At 42.4% G+C, this 12,958-nt stretch overlaps 4 protein-coding genes across 4 annotated transcripts; 2 read left to right on the forward strand and 2 right to left on the reverse strand.

Moving 5' to 3' along the window:
• Positions 1-933, forward strand: LOC143031123 (uncharacterized). Its single transcript, XM_076194603.1, has 3 exons — positions 1-107; positions 341-620; positions 737-933. The coding sequence occupies exons 2-3, from the start codon at positions 341-343 to the stop codon at positions 763-765; spliced, it is 309 nt and encodes a 102-aa protein (XP_076050718.1). The 5' UTR covers positions 1-107; the 3' UTR covers positions 766-933.
• Positions 934-3,330: 2,397 nt separating this feature from the next.
• LOC143025024 (uncharacterized) lies at positions 3,331-4,493 on the reverse strand. The gene is made up of 3 exons (XM_076184635.1): positions 4,432-4,493; positions 3,890-4,037; positions 3,331-3,777 (listed from the first exon to the last, which is right to left on the reverse strand). The coding sequence occupies exons 2-3, from the start codon at positions 4,035-4,037 to the stop codon at positions 3,548-3,550; spliced, it is 378 nt and encodes a 125-aa protein (XP_076040750.1). The 5' UTR covers positions 4,432-4,493; the 3' UTR covers positions 3,331-3,547.
• A 2,793-nt stretch (positions 4,494-7,286) lies between these two features.
• LOC143031167 (uncharacterized) lies at positions 7,287-8,298 on the reverse strand. Its single transcript, XM_076194693.1, has 3 exons — positions 8,255-8,298; positions 7,842-7,989; positions 7,287-7,722 (listed from the first exon to the last, which is right to left on the reverse strand). Exons 2-3 carry the CDS (start codon positions 7,987-7,989, stop codon positions 7,508-7,510), a joined length of 363 nt encoding a protein of 120 aa, XP_076050808.1. The 5' UTR covers positions 8,255-8,298; the 3' UTR covers positions 7,287-7,507.
• A 3,287-nt stretch (positions 8,299-11,585) lies between these two features.
• LOC143031129 (uncharacterized) lies at positions 11,586-12,895 on the forward strand. Its single transcript, XM_076194615.1, has 3 exons — positions 11,586-11,651; positions 12,021-12,168; positions 12,288-12,895. The coding sequence occupies exons 2-3, from the start codon at positions 12,021-12,023 to the stop codon at positions 12,545-12,547; spliced, it is 408 nt and encodes a 135-aa protein (XP_076050730.1). The 5' UTR covers positions 11,586-11,651; the 3' UTR covers positions 12,548-12,895.
• The last annotated feature ends 63 nt before the right edge of the window (positions 12,896-12,958 follow it).

The raw sequence follows: 12,958 nt of genomic DNA on the forward strand, positions 1-12,958 counted from the left end.
GGCAGCTCGCTATATAAACACCGCGGCGACCATGAGATTCTCACTCTCACCTCAGCCACTGCCAGCGATACGCTCGAAGCTCCCCACGCGTACCGACCAAGCTCAAGGTAAAGTTGAAAAATATTCGATAATGAACAATAACTCCTTTATCCTCTCAAGCTGTTAATACTTATGTCAATATTCAGGATATCAAAGTTGTAAAAAAAAAAAAAAAAAATTGGGGTAAGCTTATTATCTTTGCTTCCGTTCTCCCAATTTCGTACTCTGAAAGTTCTAAATGTGCTATGTTGTTAGATCCCCTTGCAGAGATTAAAGAACCTTGACGTTTTGCACCCAACAGATGAAATCCTACGCTACAGCACTGGTAGTTTTATTGGTTCTTGGAATTACCCAGGCTGGACTCCACAATCGCAGACCCTACGGTGTGGGTCATCATCACGGAAGTCATGGTGGCTTTGGAGGAGTCCACCATGTGACTGGAGGCTTCGGAGGTCTCGGTGGAAGCGTTCACGGTGGTTTCCGCGGCGGCGTGGGTGGAGGAATCCACGGTGGCCACTTTGGACACTGCAAGTACTATTGCAAGAATGATTACCACAACGACTACGACTGCTGCGACCACCGTAAGTATTCAGAGGATAACTTTACACCTACAAATGCATACTTTGCTTTAACAATTGCAATGGCTATTAACAACTTGGAGAAATAACTAAATCATTCTTCTTTTCTATCTCTTCAGTTCAGCATGGCCATGGATTGTACCACTAAAGGACGTCATGTAAAGGTCTTCTAAGTGTTTTGTGTATTTCGATTTTACCCATCCGGTCATCATCATTGTTAACATTGATTTTGTTGATTGTCTAGGTTTTATGAATAAGTTTCTTCTCTTTTGACGGGAAGATAACATCTAATTGCCAAATAAATATTTTATAATAATTCTTCTTTTGAATCGTTCCTTTTATATATGTTTTGTCATATATATTTTGACAACGAGGCTCTTAAGACTAATCTGCTTCTTGTTCAACTGCGAGTTTTTACGATGACAACAAAGGGTATTAGTAAACCTCTAAACCATCATTTGTGATCGTAAAGGATGAGAGTACATCAGAATACATGGTTTAAGATCTTCGACAACACACACACACACACACACACACACACACACACACACACACACACACACACACAAACACACACACACACACACACACACACATATATATATAGACGAGTATATATATATATATATATATATATATATATATATATATATATATATATATGCAGAAAGATCATTATAAAGAACACGTGATCCACACATTTTGCTGGTAACCACTAAGGAAATCGGAAGAAAACAGTAATTCTCATTTCCTTAGTGGTTACCAGCAATATATATATATATATATATATATATATATATATATATATAATATATATATATACATATATATACATACATATATACATACATATACACATATATATATATATATATGTATATACACATATACATAAATTCATACATACATATATATATATATATATATATATATATATATATGAGACTTGTTGACTCACTGTCGGAGAATGAGATAAGTTGGATAGAAAATCTGTATATTTCGACCACTATCTATGGTCCTCTTCAGCAGAATGATACATAGTGTAGAGTGTGAGGATATATCTATCTAAGAGGGGTACACTTGGGGACAGGGAAAAGGGGGGACTCAGACGTTAGTAATGTACCAGAGATTACGAAGGAAGAAGTAGAATTTGCTCTAAAAATATGAAACGAGGAAAAGCACCTGGGGAAGATGGTTTACCGATAGATCTGTTGAAAGATGAAGGGAAAGAAGTTCATATTAGGTTGACTCTGTTGTACACCCAGTGTTTGCGTCAAGAAAGCGTTCCTGAATCATGGTTTAATGCTATAGTGTTTTTTTTTTTTTCATAAAAAAAGGCGACCAAAAGGACCTTAGTAACTATCGACCGTTTAGCCTGCTATGAAATGTATATAAGATATTTTTCAAGATCCTTACACATAGACTAAGTCAAGTTTTAGATGGAAACCAACCGAGAGAACAGGCAGGCTTTAGGAGCAAATATTCGACTTTAGACCATTTGCAGGCGATGAACCAACTAATCGAGAAAACGACAGAATACTTTATACCTCTCTGTTTAGCATTTGTAGATTACGAGAAAGTCTTTGACTCGGTAGAACAAATAGTAATACTAAACTCGTTACGCAAGCAGGGTACAAACGAACAGATTGAAAGGAAAAGATTTATGCGAAAGGTACTACCATAATTCGACTACATAAAGATGCAGAAAAGATCAAGATCGAGAAAGGAGTACGGCAAGGCGATAACATTTCATCCCAAATTATTTACAGCTTGTTTGGAAGATATATTCAGAATGTTGAGTTTGGAAGAGAAAAGTTTGAAGATTAATAGTGAATATTTGAAACAGCTAAGATTTGCGGATAACATTATTCTTATTTCAGAAAGAGCAGAAGACTTGCAAGATATGCTGAGTGATCTGAACAAAGAAAGCCTCAAAGTAGGTGTAAAAATTAATAAGAGTAAAACGAGAGTAATGTTCAACACGAAAGTTCAAAGTAAAGAGGCTTTAATCAATGGTGAGAGTTTTGAAGAAGTTGAAGAGTATAATTATTTAAGCCAGATGGTGAAAGTGACGAAAGATCATGGTAATGAAATAAAAAGACGTATTACAATTGGTTGGAAAGTGTTTGGTAAATATAATGAAACGTAAAGTTTACAATCAATGCATTCTATCAGCAATAGTCTACGGGTGTGAGACTTGTAAACTAACGAAGGCAATGGAAACAAAGCTAAGGACTCCACAGAGTAGAATGGAGAGATCAATGATGGGAATAACGCTGTGAGATCGAAAGAGAGCAAGTTGGGTGAGAGAGCAGACTAGAGTGAGAAATGTTGTGGAGGCGGTAAAAGAGAGAAAGTGGAATTGGGCAGGTGAGTTGGTGCGAACAACTGGTGAGCGATGGAGCAAGTGTGTTACTGAGTAGACGCCGCGAGATGTGAAGCGTGGAAGAGGGAGACCAGACAGAAGGTGGAGAGACGAGATAGAGAAGTTTACAGGAGTGACGTGACAGATGTTGGCGCGGTCGTGTGAATCATGGAATGCTATGAAGGACTTTGTTCAGCAGTGGACTCAGGATGGCTGATTTGATAGATTGAATGAGTTTCTGATCCGCCAGTCATACTGATGATTTAACAGCCGATTTTTTTTTTTTTTTTTTTTTTATACATCGAATGAGGTACGATTACGGTCAGTGATAGACATAAAACAAATTACTATAAAACAATAGATATGTATTTTTTTTCAAACAATTACATCATCTATAATTAAGATCCAAACAGAATATCACACATGTCAGTTTCTTCTATGTGCGATCACCATATGGCAGAGGAACTTAGAACACGTGCTCTCCTAGACACCTGTAGCACCTGTCGTCGTTGGAACAGGTAGCGGAGGAGCCCCACTAAGCTGCTGGAGGGTACAAGGTCGACTCTCAGTGGTAGGGCACCGGGTGAGGTGGAAGTGGGTGAGGCGGCAATGGGTGAGGTGGGTGCGGTGGGTGGTGTTCGGGGGCCTTGCACACATGCTCTCCCAGACATCTGTCGAAGCAGCACTTGTCGGCACCACCGCAGCTGCCGTCGTTGGAGCAGGTGACGGGGGGTCCGGGGAAGGACCTGACGGGTGGGCAGACGGGTCGCACGAGGGGACAGAACCCCGGCTTGACTGTCAACAGAAAAAAGACGGTTTCTCAGACGGAATGGAAGATTTGGGTATATCTCATGTCGCAGGCCATGTCCCCATGTGCCTCAGTGTTTGTTTCGAATGTGACACTCACCAGCTAGTGGTCCTGGAGGCTGGTTGTCGCCCTCGCAGCAGTAGGCCTGTCCCTCGGGCGTCTTGCACCAGTAGCGGCAAGAAGCGCTGGAGGCAGGGATCGATATCGCCATCACGAGGGCGCACATAAGGACAACTGGAGTATGCATCTAGAAGAAACAGATAATCACTCGTTACAATTCCTGGGAGTTATGTAAATATATATATGTATATATATATATATATATATATATATATATATATATATATATATATGTATACACAAAATTGCCCTTTTCCCACTTATAAGAGGGGTGGCCCATCACCCATGTATTTCCTTTCGAATTATTTTAACTTAGGAATTTCAAATCAATGAGGTTGTTTTCTACGTTATTTCAGGAGACATCTATGTACGCAATCAATTAAATAGTCTGGGAACTACGGTTGCATGTCTTTCCAGAACGTGTAGCGGGGTAGATTCATGTTTTGGCTGGCTACCTTATCTATAAAGGGGAAGAAACCTTTTGGTATATAGATAGATCGATAAATAATGGCAAAACTCACCTTGGTTTCTTAGGGATGAGCCGCGGGCAGTGGACGTGTGTGTCTCGACCTGGAGCTGGGCTGGAAGTGATGGATGAGCTCGTTCATAGCCGCTTAAGTAGTGAGTAGCTCCACCAGGGCCCCGGGGATTTCCCTACGAGTTTAGCATGTTTGTTTCCTTGTGTGACCCAACTTCGTAGAAAAGATCTCCACGGTCCACTGTAGTTCGAGTTCTTCTCCTCGACCGGTTTCCGAAACACTTTGCGCAACTTTTGCAACAATGCTCCGGTAGTCGCCCGGTCTTTGGTCTGCTCCCCCGACCCCCCGGTCTCCCGGTAACACCAGGAGAAGTGGTTTCACCCTTTCTCTCCGGTAAACGTCCCATCAGCCGAAGAAAATTACCTGCCATTGCCCATAACTTAGTTCTTCAAGACTGCACATTGAAGTGTTAGAGCAGTATTCTCATAATACTTCTGATAAAGCGACTGCGTGTGGGTTCTCTGAACGTTGAATAAGAATTACTGGTGGGATGCTCTTACCTAGCTGAATAAAACCGCTTGGTGGCAGCTAGAATATATATATATATATATATATCTGTGTGTGTGTGTGTGTGTGTGTGTGTGTGTGTGTGTGTGTGTGTGTGTGTGTGTGTGTGTGTGTGTGTGTGTGTGTGTGTGTGTGTGTGTGTGTGTGTGTGTGTGTGTGTGTGTGTGTGTGTGTGTGTGTGTGTGTGTGTGTATTCACTTGGTCTTTTGGATCACGTGTTCGACTCGTGATCGACAGCTATTTCCCTCCTGGAAGAGAGCTCAGAGCTCGTAGGTCCGATCTATGGGTAATGCTATGACCTTTCACACACACACACACCCAACTCCCCACCCACGAGAGTCAGAGTAACGACCCGAAGCGCAGCTGTACCGAAATTAATTTCGGCCCTGGGCAGGATTCGAACCAAGCACTACGCGCACCACCATGCTAGTAGTTCATCGTTCTACCAACTGTGCCACCGAGTGTGTGTGTGTGTGTGTGTGTGTGTGTGTGTGTGTGTGTGTGTGTGTGTGTGTGTGTGTGTGTGTGTGTGTGTGTGTGTGTGTGTATATGTGTGTGTGTGTGTGTGTGTGTGTGTGTATGTGTGTGTGTGTGTGTGTGTGTGTGTGTGTGTGTGTGTGTGTGTGTGTGTGTGTGTGTGTGTGTGTGTGTGTGTGTGTGTGTGTGTGTGTGTGTGTGTGTGTGTGTGTGTGTGTGTGTGTGTGTGTGTGTGTATGTGTGTGTGTGTGTCTAGATAAATCACAAAAAAACGTGATTCACAAAATTTGTAATAAAACCACTTGGAAAATAAATTGAAAGGTGACCGAACGTTTTCGTGTATTTAAGACATTTTCAAAGGTGCAAAGTAAGAAAACAGTGGTAATATATATAAAAAAATTATACAAATATATTAGGGGGAATTGGGACAGGTCCATTGTGGCCTTACTCGCTCAACACTGCCGGATATTCGACCCAGCCACTGTCGACAATTTGTTTGTTATAAAGTTGTCTAATTTATACATTCCCATACTCATATTCATATTGTTCTCAAATGAAGCTTTAATATAACATAATTCTATGATATTTCTCTCCTTAATGTCCTTACTTAAGATAATTTTATTTGTGTTATGCAAATCAATGCAATGATCAAAGTCCCTTAAATGCACAAACAACCCACTTGAAGCTTGCCCTGTTCTGATGTCATATTTATATTGGTTTATCCTCAATTCTAAATCCTTGCCTGTTTGACCAATATAATCAAAGTTACAATTTTTTGCAAAGTACACTATAAACACAGCCAAACTACAAACAGGTACATTTTTAATCAACCAGTTTTTAACAGTGTTGTAATTTTTATGGGTGTTAAAATATATATATATATATATATATATATATATATATATATATATATATATATATATATATATATATATTATATATATATATATATATATATATATATATATATATATATTCATGTGTCTCTATGATATATAGAGTAAATACACTCTCATACTGGAATTCGAATCCTTGCCTTAGCGGTTTGCTTATTATAAGGTAAAGACCGTACCCTTATGCTACGATGACCCTAAAAAACGGAACGACTCAGATCACGAACCAGTCGCTCCACCGAGGGCATTCGCTTAGGCGCATTATGTACTGTATTGCATCAAATTCTTTATGCAGGCTAGTCTTCAACCAATTTTGTGAGTCACTATGACATATGGAATTAATAGACTTTCCTACTGGGACTCAAAACCTCGCCTAAGCGGTTTACTTATTATAAACAAAAGACCGAACCATTGCTCCGCGCTGACCCGACAAAATAAAACGACTTAGAGGACGATCCAATGGCTCTACCAAGGGCATTCGCGCAGGCGTATTATGTACTGTATTGCATTTGTTTTTGTTTTTTATGTACGCTAGTCTTCCGACAAGTTTGTGTGTTACTATGAGATATGGTAATAGTAAACTCTCCTACTGGGATTCGAACCCTTGCCTGAGCGGCATACTTATTACAAGGAAAAGAGGAGAAGACATAGGAGAAGGAGGAACTGAAAGACCTGTCGCCTCTCAAAGTAGCGGTCGTTCATCATTCTTCTTCGGTTATTGAGAGTTGTTATTGTTGTATATCATTTCTCGTCGTCAGTGGGTAATGGACACAGATACAACTGAGCGAACGTGAGACCTGCACGCTTCAGAGTATGCCACCAGCACACTCAGTTAAGGCCATAAGGTTATAAGATATGATAAGACGATATCAAAATTGCAAATTCACCTAGTTTTTCGAAGACTTGTTTATCAATGTAGGGAACAGGATTAATGATGTTCCAGTAGGAATGGATACAAAATTCGAAATAGAAAACAAAGTGTATTTTATTTTTGTATAAATTACTCAACAAATAGTTTGTCATCACAGTGGTAACAAGGTATTATGTAAAAGGTTTTATGAGCTTTTTCAAAGGAGGACAAAGGAACTTGACACAGGTGCTCCTCCAGACACCTGTCGTCGTAGGAATAGGTGGTAGAGGAGCCACACGAAGTTGCTGGAGGGTGAGCACAAGGTCGACTCTCAGTGGTAAGGCACCTGTTGAGGTGGGAGTGGATGACGTATGTGAGGTAGGTGGTGTTCAGGGGCCTTGCACACGTGCTCTCCCAGACACCTGTCGAAGCAGCACTTGTCGGGGCCACCGCAGCTGCCGTCGTTGGAGCAGGTGACGGGGGGTCCGGAGAAGGACCTGACAGGTGGGCAGACGGGCCGAACGGGAGGACAGACTCCGGGCTTGACTGTCAAAATAGAAAAAAGACGGGTTATAAGACGGAATGGAAGATTTGGGTACATCTCATGTCGCAGGCCATGCCCCGATGTTCTTCATGTTATTGTTTGTTTCGATTCTGACACTCACCAGCTAGTAGTCCTGGAGCCTGGTTGTCGCCCTCGCAGCAGTAGGCCTGTCCCTCGGGCGTCTTGCACCAGTAGCGGCAAGAAGCGCTGGAGGCAGGGATCGATACCGCCATCACGAGGGCGCACATAAGGACGACTGGAGTATGCATCTGGAAGAAACAATGAAGGTTTATCATAATATTTCACTGTTTGTGTTATCGATGATATTTTGTTACATTCTATATTGATTTGCGAGAGTGAATGGATGTGAATACACATGAAAGTTACTTGTGTCGTAGTGTCTTTTGAGTTTAGGTCGGAAAGCTACTAGAAGAAGGATGAGCAAACACTACTTAAGATAATCACCCTTCCTTGTATATTCCGTAGAACATAGTTACCCACAATGTATACCAGACAACCCATAGTCAAACCCACCTCGATCTCTTTGGGTCCGCTGGTGCAGTGGAAGCGTGTTGGAAATGATGGGAGAGCGGGACGGCCGGCGCTTATATAGCCACTCCTCGCTCCACCTGAGAGCCGGGACTCCACCGCGGCCCCCTCCTCCCGGACGAGAACCCCAGGTTGCCCAACTTGTTTCTCAGAAATGCACCGCGGCGTAAGGTTATATAACTCTCACTTGGACGCTTTCCTCGATACCACGTCTTTCTATTGTGATCGTATTATCCTCAGCCTTCTAGTAGTTAAATAAGAAAATAAAAACACTTTATATATCCAATGAAGGAAACTAATACGTTGTCACTGAGACGTCCGTTGTTGTTTACACAGATGTATCTTCTCGTTGTAATCAAGTTTCCTAGGATGATTCTCCCTTCTCCAGCAGAGGTACGGTGTCTTTAACGTGTGAGGAACAAGGTTAAGAAATGGACGTTTGCAAGTTACCTTACCTCGAACACATGTCAAACTTCTCCAACCAAAGTGCTTTAATCCTTACTTGGACCTTGAACTTGAGGGGTATGAAGGTCAATGAACAATTCACATCAAAGGTCAATCCAGTGACCAATCATACACATCTTCTAGTATATGTAGTCTGTTTCCTGTTTTTTTTTTCTTTTTTAACCCTGGTTAGTATGTTACTGAGTTAACTATAGTGGGCATCACTGGATTATCCAATATGTGATGTTTTCAAATCTTAACCACTTGGAGATCATGTCTATCTCCAGGTATCGACGTGTTTTCTGAGAGGTATTGTACATGTTGATTTATATGACTGTTCATATCACAACATGTTGCACAGCTGGTTAATTTCTCATGTTTACAATACCATCTTCGTTGTCTTATTCACTATGTCAACATAATGGTAAGACATGATTAACCTCTTCGAGAGAACTCGTCGTTTTGTTTTGACAATATCGCAATGTTGAATATTACGCTTACGATCTAAAAAGCTATTAGATCCTTTGGCTTTGGTCTTTGTTCCCTCTCTTCCTGTTTTCTCTTCCAATTACTCTTTATTATGCAAACATTACGTATTCTGCATAAAAAGTGTTCATTGCAATTATCTACATTTTTTCTTCAAATACAATTTGCACCTAATAACGAAGGTCATTATATTAACACAAATCTCCTTACTAATTACCTCTTTCTATTAAAGATCTTTTCGGAAAAGAAAGCGTCTACTCCTCAAGTTGCGCACAAGGGAATCCCCAACCACCTTCGTGTTTTGGATGAGGTTGAGGACGGCGGAACGGCCGACGCAGTCACAGTGACGTTATTGTATGGGCTGGGTAAGTACGCCGTGACTTGACAATAAGCGAGGCACAAGAGAACGCGGCTTTTTCGAACAGGTCATCATCTGTACTACATTCCCGATATAGAATTCTCATTTGTTGAAAAGTCGCACGACAGACAGCGACGCGGTATTGCCCAGTAGGATAGAAACGCTGGTAAACTACACCCCATAACAATAAAGACACTTTGATGAAAGGTTATTTCAGTTTATTGTAACCAACTACTCTTGAGGCAACATCACTCGGATAACGAAAAGGACTACCATTCTGAGATCGGCTGTTCCTTTTTTCGGTATCCGATCTCTCCTGCAGGTGAATCAAATTTCCTAGTATTAACAAAAACAAACCTGACATCGGTTGCATTCAAGTCATGCACACCGCCATCATCTTCCCGTTCTTCAACCCTATTATATACTTTAGTGTAATGCAAAATGGGTTGGTAGCTTTGCTAAAGGTACTGGAAGTCTCAAGGCTATGTTGGGAAGGTTATCAATTGCATGGAATGGGATTCTACATGTTTCAAATTCCAATACGGTGTCTGATAATCTTAAAGACACAGTTATCTTCTGATTTAGTCATTTCTCTATAGCAGGAACAGGACAAGAAGAAAGTGGGAAATAAAGTAAAAAATAAATGAAAAAGAGATTGAGAGACAAAAGAAAGACCAGACAGACAAACAAGTGGGAACAGACAGACTGCCAGACAGGCAGGTGAGAGGGAGGGACGGAGAAATCTATATAGACAGAAGAAAGAGGGACGGGGAAGATAGGATATGGAAGTATATGAGAAAGGTAGACAGGAAGAATCCAGGATTGCAGACAACTAGGACAAGCAAGCAGACAGACAGAAGGACTGACAGAGAAGGCGAGAGCGCAGAAGTAGAACAGACAGGAGGAGGGGACAGTAAACAGACATAGAGACAGACAGACCTGACAGACAAACGAATACAAATAGACGAGAGCACAGAAGGAGTAGAACAAAGAGGAGGAGGAGGAGACAACAAGGAGACAGACTGACAGACAAATGGATACAGACGGGATCACAGACGAGGAGGAGGAGGAGGAAGAAGAGAAAGGGGAGGAGAAGGAAGAAGAAGAGGAGAAGGGGAGGAGGAAGAGAAGGAGGAGAAGGAAGAAGGAAGAGGAGGACGAGGAGGACAGCTTCGATGTAGTCTCTGGTCCGACTCGGCCATCGTTCGCAGCCACCGAGGGATTCTTCGGTCCCGTACAATAAGGTTATTCGGGTGAACTGCTGCTACCTGATCTTCCTGTGACGTCAATCCCGTCCCTAGAATGAGCGGAACTTCCGTGTGTGCAAGACTGCGTTACGGAACAATTGGAGGAAAACGCTCTGTTACAGAAGGACTACATGTTTTAATAAATTCGCCCGATGTGCTTATGTTTATAAACATGCGTTAGTTTAGCAACAATACTTCCAAAGCTCAATTTATGCGCCCACACACACGCATACACATTCACACACACGCGCTGATTCATGGTCTTGGATCACGAATGCAACACGTGATCCAAGACCATGGTGAATCACATGCACACATACACATAAACACACACGCACACACACACACACACACACACACAAACACACACACACACACACACACACACACACACACATACACACACATACACACACACAGTCACACACACACACACACACACACACACACACACACACACATACATACATACATATGTCTATACAGTACGTTTACCGGAGAGAAAGGGTGAAACCACTTGATGTCATTACCGAGAGACCGGGGGGTCGGGGGAACTGACCAAAGACCGGGCGACTACCTGAGCATTGTTCCAAAAGTTGCGCAAAGTTTTTCAGAAACCAGTCGAGGAGAAGTGTACTCGAACTACAGTCGACCGAGGATATATCTTCCTTCAAGTTGGGTCAGGCGCAGAAAAAAAAACACTCAAAACTCGAAGGGAAATTCCCGGGGCCCTGATGGAGCTACTCACTACTTAAGCGGCTGCGGACGAGCTCAGCCATCACTTCCAACCCAGCTCCAGGTCGAGACACACATGTCCACTGCCCTCGGCGCATCCCAATAAAGCGAGGTGAGTTTTACCATGGTTTATCTAAACTGCATGGCTATTTTTCTGTCTATCTATCTATATACCCCTTTACAAACGAGGTGTTCAGCCAAGGCATACATGTACTTCATTCTTACCCGACTATTTATTTTGTTACGTACGTAGATATCTCCTGAAATAACGTAGAAAACGATCTCATTTATTTGAAATACTAAGGTTAACAAAATTCAGAAGGAAACGGATGGGTGATGGGCCACCCCTCTTATAAAGGGGAAAAGTGCAATTTTTGTGTATACGTGTGCATATATACCTATATACAAAAAGATGGCCCGTATCCTTTCGTGGTTGTCTTACTCCTAAGAAATGTAACGAGTGCTTATCTGTTTCCTTTAGATGCATACTCCAGTCGTCCTTATGTGCGCCCTTGTGATGGCGGCATCGATCCCTGCCTCCAGCGCTTCTTGCCGCTACTGGTGCAAGACGCCCAAGGAACAGGCCTACTGCTGCGAGGGTGAAAACCAGCCTCCAGGACCACTAGCTGGTGAGTGTCACACTCGAAACAAACAATGACATGAAGAACATCGGGGCATGTCCTACGACATGAGATGTACCCAAATCTTCCATTCCGTCTTATAACCCGTCTTTTTTCTGTTTTGACAGTCAAGCCCGGAGTCTGTCCACCCGTTCGACCCGTCTGCCCACCCGTCAGGACCTTGACCGGACCCCCCGTCACCTGCTCCAACGACGGCAGCTGCGGTGGCGCCGACAAGTGCTGCTTCGACATGTGTCTGGGAAAGCACGTGTGCAAGGCCCCAAAACACCACCCACCACACCCACCTCACCCACTCCCACCTCACCCACTCCCACCTCACCCACTCCCACCTCACCCACTCCCACCTCAACAGGTGCCTTACCACTGAGAGTCGACCTTGTGCTCACCCTCCAGCAATTTTGTGGGGCTCCTCCTTCTACGACGACAGGTGTTACAGGTGTCTGGAGGAGCACCTATGTCAAGTTCCTCTGTCCTGATGTGAAAAGGCTCAAATAACCTTTTACATAATACCTTGTTACCACTGTGATGACAAACTTTTTGTTGAATAATTTATACAAAAAAAAATACACTTTCTTTTCTATTACGAATTTTGTATCCATTCCTACTGGAACATCATTAATCCTGTTTCCTACAATCTATAAACTAGTATTCGAAAAACTAAGTGAAGTTGCAACTTTAATAGCGTCTTATCATATCTTGTAACCTTATGGCCTTAACTCAGTGTGCTGGTGGCGTACTCTCAAAGCGTGCTAGTCTCGCATTCGCTCAGTTCATATGT

The sequence above is a fragment of the Oratosquilla oratoria genome, chromosome 1, assembly GCF_046742065.1.
Source record: "Oratosquilla oratoria isolate Oo_2021 chromosome 1, ASM4674206v1, whole genome shotgun sequence".
Taxonomy (NCBI): Eukaryota; Metazoa; Arthropoda; class Malacostraca; order Stomatopoda; family Squillidae; genus Oratosquilla; species Oratosquilla oratoria.

Excerpts from the sequence above, each read along its gene's own strand:
- LOC143031123 (XM_076194603.1), top strand. The coding sequence starts at position 341 with ATGAAATCCTACGCTACAGCACTGGTAGTTTTATTGGTTCTTGGAATT. Across the intron at positions 621-736 it reads CTACGACTGCTGCGACCACC|TTCAGCATGGCCATGGATTG; the intron begins GTAAGTATTCAG and ends CTATCTCTTCAG.
- LOC143025024 (XM_076184635.1), bottom strand. The coding sequence starts at position 4,037 with ATGCATACTCCAGTTGTCCTTATGTGCGCCCTCGTGATGGCGATATCG. Across the intron at positions 3,778-3,889 it reads GCCTCCAGGACCACTAGCTG|TCAAGCCGGGGTTCTGTCCC; the intron begins GTGAGTGTCACA and ends TTCTGTTGACAG.
- LOC143031167 (XM_076194693.1), bottom strand. The coding sequence starts at position 7,989 with ATGCATACTCCAGTCGTCCTTATGTGCGCCCTCGTGATGGCGGTATCG. Across the intron at positions 7,723-7,841 it reads GGCTCCAGGACTACTAGCTG|TCAAGCCCGGAGTCTGTCCT; the intron begins GTGAGTGTCAGA and ends CTATTTTGACAG.
- LOC143031129 (XM_076194615.1), top strand. The coding sequence starts at position 12,021 with ATGCATACTCCAGTCGTCCTTATGTGCGCCCTTGTGATGGCGGCATCG. Across the intron at positions 12,169-12,287 it reads GCCTCCAGGACCACTAGCTG|TCAAGCCCGGAGTCTGTCCA; the intron begins GTGAGTGTCACA and ends CTGTTTTGACAG.